Source organism: Drosophila guanche, unplaced genomic scaffold, assembly GCF_900245975.1.
Source record: "Drosophila guanche unplaced genomic scaffold, DGUA_6, whole genome shotgun sequence".
Classification (NCBI taxonomy): domain Eukaryota; kingdom Metazoa; phylum Arthropoda; class Insecta; order Diptera; family Drosophilidae; genus Drosophila; species Drosophila guanche.
The window spans coordinates 587,022-596,991 of NW_022995743.1; the positions used below are offsets into that span (position 1 = coordinate 587,022).

Here is a 9,970-nt window from a genome sequence, read left to right on the forward strand (position 1 = left end):
CATGTGTGGATGAAGCCACACAAATTATTATTATCGGAGTGGCTGGGGCCGCGGTGTGGCGTGAAAAATTGACTGTGATTTATGCAATTATGTTAACAAAATATTTACTTGCCCACAACTGATTGGCAGTGGCAACGGGGGAAGACATTAGCCAGGATGGGGCACGAGGCACACTCCCAAAGAAGGTAAGGGGCACAATCTAATCGATCCCTGCTACACCCGGTACCCAATACTCTGGGTTGGCGACTCTGTTCACTCTACGGCCAGCAGCAAAACTTGCCCATAATGAACACCCTTCGAGAGTTTGAGAAGGAAAGGAAAAGTTTGTCATGTTTATGACACGCCCCCATCCTATGCCCTGAGACCACAAAGGCATCCCCTTCCATCGGATACCATGGACGGGCTCTGGGCATTGATGCCACTTCAACAGTGGCTTGTCAGGGGCAGCCGTTGGCAAGTTTTTGATGTGCTGGAGAAGCGTTTGAAGGGGGGGGGGGGGAAAAGGGAAAGGGGGACTCAATCTAATAAACGAGCTGGCAGAAAAGAATAACAAACTTTCACTGACCTTTGCGGGCTGTGGGACTACAAGCTCTGATGAAAAATATACCTTTGAAGGACTCCAGCGCCCACCCACACACATGAAAATTGAAATGAATAATAGAACATCATGAGGCAGGAAAAACAACCCAAATGAGACCCATTGTAGTTGGAGCCGAATGGAGCTCTTTGTTGGCCATTGACTCCCATCCGCCACGGTCCCCGTCCCCGTCCCGGTCCCCGGGGTATGCGTGGCCCAAAGCAAACAAACAAAGTGAGAAAAAGTTGACACATTCACTTACCAGATTAAAACAGATCCCGAATACCGAAAAACTGCGGGACTGGCAGTGGATTTGGGTGGCGCACCTGAGGGTCAAACTTGGGACTGACATTCGCTGGCTGCTGCCTTGGATTCCTTTGATTTGTGGCCACAAAGTGGAGTAGTTTGGCCAGCACTACATCAATGCCAGTTAATTGCTATTTATTAAGCCATCAATTGTCACTCCTCCTCCCCTTCCGCTGCCAGACACTCGAATAAGATAATCCCTCCACCCAGACTCCGCGAAGTTCACAAGAGTCGGCAAATTGCTCAGCGAACTGTATTAAGCAGGGAGCAAAAGAACACAACGAATATCGCACACCCTGCCGCACTGAGAGAGAGAGAGAGTAGAGTTGCTGCCCCTGCCCCTGCCCCTTCAGCAACCAAGTTTATTTTCCATGAATTTCGCAGCAAACGGAAGTCGTCTGTGGCAGCACAGCCCAAAAATCTTCTTGCCTCCCTTGCCTTTGGGCCCGCGACGTCATGGCTGGCTGCTGCGCCTCCTCTGAAGAGGCACTCGGATGGAAAGCAGAGTTCTCTGCCCAGCTGCCCCACGCAATGCCGACGCAGCTCTGTGGAAATCGGCGGCCACTTCATTTAAATCGTGTGAGCCGATGCGTTTGATGATTTGTTTTCGAGATTTGTTAACAAATTGATGGCCAAAGGCGGCCCACACTGTCTGTGTATGGGTGTGGGTGTGGGTGTGGGTGTGGTGGTGGTGGTGGTGGTGGTGAGGGGCATTCATAATTTTCGCGCCCCACTGGATTTATCATCCACTTCAAAGGCGCCGATGCTGCGCCGGAGTGGGGAGGGGTGAAACATATCTAATTGCAAATTAGATCCATGCGAGAGGTCACGTGTCGTGGTCGTCTGGTCGTCTGGTCGTCTGTGTTTGCACATGACCCCCCCACGGCTGCGGGATGGTGCGGAAGCCAATCGAAGATGAGTCAAAGCCAAAGGCAAACCCACAGAGTCAGAGTCAGAGTCAGAGCTGGACTAATCCTGTAATTACAAATCTACTATGGCTCACTGCTCGGCTGACTCTCTCGCTTGTTCTCCTCTCCCTTTCTCTGTCAAGGTCTGCAGGACCCTGTCGGCAATCAATACTGCGTCGCTTTCGTTCCTTGCGGTTCCTTGTGGCCCTCATAATTCTCATAACGTTGCCAGTTGGCAGCCTCCCCCTCGGGTCGCTGTCGATGCCATCCCTTCGATTCGATTCGATTCGATTCCGTGAGCTCTCTGTGGGGCTCTCCTACATGGTATGTCTGCCCGATAAGAAAAATGCGCATAAGGGGCATTGAAATTTATGCCCTGAATTTATGCCCCTTCGCATTATATTTCGTCGGCCATTCGTTGCCATTTTAATGCAGGGTGTGGCTGGAGCAGAAAGGGTATGTTATACTCAAGTCATTCGTATTCCATAAAAACATTGCTGGACGGTTACAGATAGGAAAGTAAAACCAATTGGGGGTACCACATAGTCGCAATATCTTCCATTGAGTTTCCCCCTTTCCCCCTTGCTTGTTGAAATGCTGCAAGTTGCGCATTTGATCGGACCTGCAATGCAAATGGAACTGGTGGCAGGTCCATGGATATTGAGATAACAAGATTCTCCTGGTCCCCGGGGAGGCAGACCTTCTTATCGCTGCAGCAGCAGCAGCAGCCGGCCAGGCCGGGGCAGACTTAATTTATGCAAATTACTCATCTGATGATTAAATACTTATTCCAATGACAAACAGTGACGAGGCAGAGCTCTCTCTCTCTCTCTCTCTCTGTCTCCCTTTCTGCTCTGAGGCACCGCAAGGGTAATTTGCGAAATGCACCTAAACCACACGTCAAGCCCGGTGACTGCTCAGACTCAGACTCTCCAATGGCATCCTGGGCATGCGACCAATATAAACCGAAACCACATCAAAAGCAACACAACCGACCAAAGCCAAAGCAGGCCAAAGGAGTCCAGGAGGAAACTGGAGAGTGGAGAGTCCTCCTCGGAAAACTTCTGATGTATCCACATAAATCCGGTTTAATTAATTTAACCTGTCAAGCCGTTTGATTGCATTTGAATGGCTTCAATCGAATGAAGTTGAAGTGTTACATGCAAGGCATTTAGTGCCCAAAAACAGATAGAGATAGAGATAGAGAGACAGAGACAGCAAGAGACTCTGTGTGTGTGTGTGTGTCTGTTGCACTTGACAAGGAAAATTGATTTTACTTCGTTCGCTGGCATTTCATTTCCCTCGCGATTGTTTTGGAATTGATATTGAAAGCTGTCAATTTGCATTTGACATCGTTCTCCTCCATTTTTGCCAAAACTGCACTTTTCTACCACCCCGCCCCCCTTGATTTTTCCTTTTCCTTTTACGTTTTTCCCTGTGCAAACGATTTTCCCTGCTGCGCTCCAACTGCTCCCAACCCCCCCCCCCCCCCTTGTTCATATATACATTTACTTTTTCGGATATTTTTTTGTTGTTGTGATTTTTCAGTTGATTTGCCTGCCATTTGCCATTTGGGGACTGCAAACGGGGCACGGCGAGAGCGCTGGAAAATCGCTGCTTGACTTTGATGTGTTTGACATTGTTTTCGTTTTTCGCTTTTCCGGGGCTCCCACAAAACGCTCGACATTTGCTCTGGAGAGCACGTCCTGGCGGCAAGAGTCAGTGTTCTCGTTCAATGGGAATCAAAAGGGGGTTTGGGGATCAGTCAGGAGCAGTAGCGGAATGGCAGGAGTCGTCGCTGTGTGCTTGTTTATGTCAACGGCAATGACTTTGTCATGTCACGGCTTCTATTCTGTGAGAGGGCATTCCCATTCCCATTGCCACACCCACAGCCACAGCTGTGTCCATCAATTAAAGCGTTTTGCCGCCACACTTTCAACCTTTCAACCTCTGCCAGCCAGCCTCTCTGCACATTGTCACATTTAATTATTTTATTTCAGCAAATTATGCCACACGCAATTACACGTTTGTCCGACTATAATGAAGCCATATAGCTCCTGCTGGCAGTGTGCAGTATATTCCGGGAATTATGGGCTGCTCTTCTTTCTGTCGCCGCTTTAAAGGCTACTTTGGGCGGGAGTGTGGCTCGCAAATGCTCGCTTTAAATATTTACCGCCATGAAGAGCCAGCAGCGGGCTCATAAATATTTAGGAAGCTGGAAGCGAAAAAAGATGAATGGAGCTGGTGATGGGACGATGGGACGATGGGGGGCTCCGGAATAAATTGTTAACACGCATGTGCCGCGAAAATAATGCGAATGATGAAAATTAACTGAAAAGTTTATTAAATATGCAGCAGCGAGAAATGCGTGAAGAGGGCAGGAGGGAGGAGGCAGGAGGCAACTGACGAAGGAGAAATAATGAACGTTGAATGTTTAAACAAAGCGAAAGTCCTAGACAATGCCGGCGCGCACACTGGGTGGGGATGGGGGCTGGGGGCTGGGTAACTGCCACGGCCGTGCGGCATTCAAATCTAGGCTACAACTTTGCTTAATGCAATAACCGTGTTAGGGGCACGCCACAAGAAGCAGGACAGGGGCTAGGCGGAGTGGGGGGGGCGCACATGTAAATGGGAACACGGCAGCAACAATTCCCTGGGAAGTCAAGACAGCGACACGCACACACACACACCCCAAACTCTAACACCCACACTCAGAGGCAGAGGAAAATGGATCCATTGTGAGGCAACAAACACAATCAAATGCATTGGCCTACGGACACAGCCATGTTGCCAACAATGAGAATTCGCCACGAGAGTGCTGGAGGTAGAATGGAAGTGGGAGAGGGAGAGGGAGAGGGAGAGGGAGAGGGAAGCACAGCGGGCTACTCCTCTCTGTCACTCAAACATTTCTGAACTTACGCTGCCCGTTGAGGTATCCCAACATCATTTAGATCTGAATTGTATCTCTTCTATGTCTTCATTTTGCTTCACTTCCTTTCCCAGGAATTCACACGGACTTCGCATGCGATGGGTATCCAGCTATTCGAATACCTCTGCACTGCCACTGCTGCTGCTTCTATATTCCCCCTCCCCATTCCTCTGCCCACGCAGCACTTTCAAGATTGTTTATTTTTATTTCCCTGCATTCGGCGTGCCAGTTCCATTTCCAGTTCCAGTTCCATTCTGATTCACGCTCAACTGGCAGAATGATATATGTATGTGCCTGGCATGCGTCGCCTGTTGTTGTATTTCTGGCCCCGACTCTGACTTATGATATGGCCTCTGCTCCGCCCCTCCCCACCCCTATGTGACATGAATTATAGTCGCTGTGTGCAATTTTCAATTTCATAAGAAGCCAAGCAGCCCGCTAGATGTTGGATGTTTCCCACAAACGATTGGCTCCCCAGCAGCACTTTTCGGTTCCTGCTCCGAAGTGGAGTCGGATCCTCTCCAGGGGCTCGGCTAATTGCCAAAGTTGGCCCCGAGAGCTTATCGGCGGCGGTAAGTAGATTGGTTTTGCCCATCGACTGGAAGGTACAAAATATTTAAATTTCCACAAATAAAATATATTCTGTTTCATTATACCTTAGCACGCGCAATCAGCATGGGGTGCGCGTTCCCTGCTCCTCCTGCTCCTCGTGCTCCTCGTGCTCCTCCTGCTCCTGGCCGTGATCCTAGTCTCCTGGCTCTGTCTCTGGCTTCCTGCCAGCCTGCCGATTTAATTCGTTTGCATAAATTTCCATTGTTTTTTGTTATTGTTGTTGCTTTGGTGGGTCACAAAACCGAGTCCTGCGGCTTTTTTATGCCCTCTATGTCGGGGGTTCCTTCTCCTTCTGTTGCCTGTATGCTCCACGGCTCCACGGCTCCAGTTTTTATTATTTTGTTGTTTTGCGTTGCTCGATTCGATTTTAATGTGCTGGCAAATGCTTTAAATATTTGCCTGTCCTCTGGGGGCTCTTGGGGGATGTGCTCGGAGCTCCTCCGACTTGCCATTTTGGGAGAGTAATTGTCAATTACGCTGAGAGTTGGCCATCTTTAAGTTGATCAATAATTCATTAGGCGTTTGTTCCTGCCTGGCCTCTGGCCTCTGGCCTCTGGCCCCTGACCCTTGCCCTCACGCCTGACCGCTGACCCAGCTGCTGGACTGCTTGCTGGACCCCGACAATCGCTGTGCTTCTGCTGCTCCTCGGAGGGTCATAAATCATCATTTATATTATTAACAAGGGATCAAAACAGACAAGCCAAACACACAGACGCTCAGCGGAACACGGGAACACTTTCATATGCATATGCCAGAGTGCATATGTGGTGGCTGTGTGTGTGTGTTTGGTGTGTGCGTGTTAACCGGAAACCAGAACAACCGCAAACGACAAGGGAGTGGGTCCGTCCGTCCGCTCCGCTCCGCCGAAACGAAAGGCTTCTTCTCCTGCAGCGAAGGCATCGAAAGCGATGTTGGGGCTTGGAGTTTGGAGGTGCAGCTGGACTTGGCAAGGATGTGGGGTGTGGCTCTCGCCAAAGTGTAGCATATTTATGGGCGCCGCATCCTGTACGGCCACGGTCACGGGAAGTGAGTCAGTCGGTACATTCATGGCCAAAAGTGTGCGCTTCGCTTGCATACAGTCAGTCATTTGATTCTGTTTATCAATGAGGACTTCACACAATTTCTTCCGGGCACGGGGAATAGCAGCGATTTCTCTCCATCAGAGTGAAACTCAAGCTCTGTGAGTCACTGTACTTTCTGCTAAACTAATAAATGCCCTCCACTCACTGTGTCAGAGTCACAGTCCGGAGTCTGAATCACTTTGCATCGCTCTCTCTCTCTCTCTATTACTCTCCTCCTCTCTCTCTCCCTCTCTCTCTCTCTGTCTCACTCATTGTCTCATCTGTCTTTCTACTTCTCTCTCTTTGTGTGTGTGTGTGTGTGCGTATGTGTGTGTTTGTTTTTGTGATGGACTGGAGGAATGTAACTCCCGGCAGCTGTTGGCCTCCTGTGCTTTGCATGTTTTATAGTTCTGACCTTAATACCTGCGGACCCTTTCACGATGAACATGAGCCAGAGATGGCAAAGGAGAAGGAGAGCTGGAACATGAGCCAGAGCCAGAGCCAGAGCCAGAGCCATAGCCAGAGGCAGTGACGGGGACGGACACGGAGCGTGTGAAGTTGTTTCTGTCTTTGGGGGCTGCTGGCGCTAAGCTCAAAAACAAACACCTGAATCCACGTACCTGCCGCCGGGGAAGCTGGAGCTTGAAGTGGATGTGCCAGTGTTGGCTGTGGTCCAGTCGCAGGAGCTTTTTCCTCCATTGTTCTGGAGTCCGAATCAATGCATTTGGGGACTTGATTAATCGATAGAGAAGAGCATTCCAAGTGCAGTGCTGCTATTGCCCGAACCCAGAGCAAACATGGCCAGCAAAGAGCCAAGGAGCAGCCATTGAAAGCGGGCGGCAAGTTTTCCGGCAAACATTATGAATTATGAATATTCTAATTTGGATCTTATCGCACTCATTAACACCTGGCTGCCCTGTGGGCCCAGCCCGACACTCTTTACAAATTCTCTTCGGATTGCATTCACGAGTAAGGGGCCTAAGTGGATAAAGGTTATCTCTCCCCCCACCCACACACATACACACACACACACACACCAACACACACAACTAGTGGGGCATACTCTCATGGCACTTCCTTTCCGGGCTTAGTTCAGTGTGTCAAGGTGCAGCAAGAGGCGCAGACCAGAGAGGAGGCCGAACGAATACGAATACGAGTACGAGCAGCAGCATGGCCAATTTGCAGTTGTCAATTGGCAATTACCAATGGCCGTTGAACAGTTTTCGGCTTAAATTGAAAGCCTTACAATCGCAGCTCGGGCATGTAATGAAATAATGAAACAAAGTGCTACTCCGGACAAAAGCTGTGGCTGTGATGCCCTCGGGCAGGCGACAGATGAGAAGGAAGTGGCGGAGATGGAGGGCACTTTTTCCGCTTCTGCAAAATTTTTAATTAAAATCTTTGAGCTCTTACTGTGCGTACTTAATTAATTGCGCTCGAGTGCCCGTTCAGGCCAGCGGGCCGAAAGGATTCAATGCCCAAAGGTGGTGAACGAGCAGCAGGATTCATCCTATTCTCGATTGTCCTCCTCATGCCTGCGCCATCTGCTTCGTGATCCAAGGCAGGAACGCCCCCACGTCCGTGTACACCCCCGGGGAAGAGCCCACACCGCACTGACTCGGTCCATAGCTGATGATCCCCGTCTGCACGAAGCGCTGCTGTCCGAAGTACCTAAATGCATAAAGAAGAGGGCCGCCAGAGTCGCCGCTGCAGCTGTCTTGCGAGGCGGAAGACGTACAGATCTGATTCTCGGCGAACGCGTTCCTAGGGTACGCCGCGACACAGTCCTGCAGGAGAAGACGGTTGACAGAAGCCTCCCTGGGCACATTGGAGTAGGCATTGCTCTCAGTCCGTCCCCAGCCAGTCACCCGGTAGACCAGCTGATCGCGGACGTCCCTCTGCAGTTGCTGATTCAGGGGAAGGCAGATCGGATTGATGTGAGCTGCAATGCTGAGAATGTTCAGGGCAGATTCGTGCCATTCGCGATTGACTTGTCTTACCAGCGTACTCCACGTCCCTGTTCAGCTTTATGAGTGCTATGTCGTTCTGGGTGAGGTTATTCGGGAATCCCTCATGCACGATGATCCTATCGATGCCAATGTCCTCGGGGGGCGGCTGGCACCGTGTCTGAGAGCCCACGCCCACCATGGTGCAGTCCACTTCCGTGGATAAGTCGTGCTCTCCCAATCGAATCGAGACTCTGTGGCAGAGTCCGAACTTGTCAGTTTTGGAATGTTTGAAAGAAGTCTACTCACGGCTTTTCCCTGCTCATGCAATGCGCTGCAGTTAGGATGAAGCCTAGAAGGTGGAAAAGAGAGACTCAGAGGTTGTTCCACGAGAAACGGAGACTCTACTTACGCTTGGAAATGAGTGTGGCTCCGCACTGGAACTGGCTCCTGCCCTCCGCCATACCCTCGTACCTCAGAAGGGCCATCCAGGGTCTCGAGCCCATTTTGACCTCTTGGCCATGCGCGACTTTGGCCAACGAGAATTTGCCGCACTCCGTCTCGTTCCGCAGCATCGCCAGTCCAGTGTCATTGATTTCTTCCTCGCAGCACACAAAGGTCTGCCACGCGGCACATCATGAAAACATCTGGTTATTCGAATATCGAATTCTCGTACAGCCGCTCGACTCACCTTTCGCTCCTCCGAACAGGCTCCCTCTGGGTGAGCTCGTAGCCGGCGCGTTTTCTCTGTACGATCGCTTTGATGGGCGGACATCTCTGGTAGTGGATGCAGCGCCCGGGCCGGTCCTCGAAGTTGCTGCAAAAGTCTGCATCTGCAAGAATCGTAACAAATTTCACGGTAAGCGACCGGCTATCAGCGCTGCACCGAGACCTCGCTTACTCAAGCGGGCTTCCTGTCCGCTTCCAATAAGCGCTGCCAGCAGGCAGAGCGTCAAGCAACTCCACAAGCGGCCGATCATGTCGCCAGATAGGTTTGAAAGAAACTGAAAGAATCGATGGCGCAAAGCTAGACTCGAAAGCTCTACTCATGCATGAACAGTTCCGCATTATGCTTACTCTCTCCCTCTCTCTCTGCTTCTACTTCTTGTGCTGATTTATCGCCGGTACACACGGGCAGGGGAAGCTTCGGCTACGCTGACTTCGAAAGCTCTACTCATGCAAGAACGATCCTGCACTCTGTCTACTCTCTCTCTCTCTCTCAGTCTACAGCTCTATTTTATCAGCATTTGGCAAACGCCCAACGTTTAGTAAACTGAAACGTTTTCCACTCTGAAAGTCGCTCCAGCCTGCAGCCACCGGTACACAGGGCCAGGGGGAGTGAAGGCGAACGCTTTCAGCACGAAACAAGTGTAAATCAAATAAAACCTAATAAAATATATGTATAAAGGGGGCGAGCGCAGGTTGCCACACAGCCACCCTACTGACGCCATCCACGCCGCCCTTTCACCCTAGCAGCCATGCCCCCCTCCCACTTAAAACCCACACACACACGCATCCAGATGCGTCCACACAAAGCCCCACATGGGCACGGCAAAAGAAAAAACCATGCGACAATCAGGAACACGACCATAAGTTACCCTGTACGGACTGAAAAGACTTTCTTGCGTCTG

General features: G+C 50.7%; 1 protein-coding gene across 1 annotated transcript; it reads right to left on the bottom strand.

Annotated features, from left to right (window-relative positions):
- Positions 1–7,772: 7,772 nt before the first annotated feature.
- Positions 7,773–9,319, bottom strand: LOC117592240 (serine protease grass-like). Its single transcript, XM_034285874.1, has 6 exons — positions 9,241–9,319; positions 9,048–9,172; positions 8,752–8,959; positions 8,649–8,691; positions 8,394–8,593; positions 7,773–8,335 (listed from the first exon to the last, which is right to left on the bottom strand). Exons 1-6 carry the CDS (start codon positions 9,317–9,319, stop codon positions 7,923–7,925), a joined length of 1,068 nt encoding a protein of 355 aa, XP_034141765.1. The 3' UTR covers positions 7,773–7,922.
- Positions 9,320–9,970: the final 651 nt, after the last annotated feature.

What these genes read in the sequence shown, in the direction of transcription:
- LOC117592240 (XM_034285874.1), bottom strand. Translation starts at nt 9,319, where the DNA reads ATGATCGGCCGCTTGTGGAGTTGCTTGACGCTCTGCCTGCTGGCAGCG. An exon ending in AGCCACACTCATTTCCAAGC is followed by an intron (nt 8,692 to 8,751) that starts GTAAGTAGAGTC and finishes TCCACCTTCTAG; the next exon opens with GCTTCATCCTAACTGCAGCG. An exon ending in CAGGGACGTGGAGTACGCTG is followed by an intron (nt 8,336 to 8,393) that starts GTAAGACAAGTC and finishes TCAGCATTGCAG; the next exon opens with CTCACATCAATCCGATCTGC.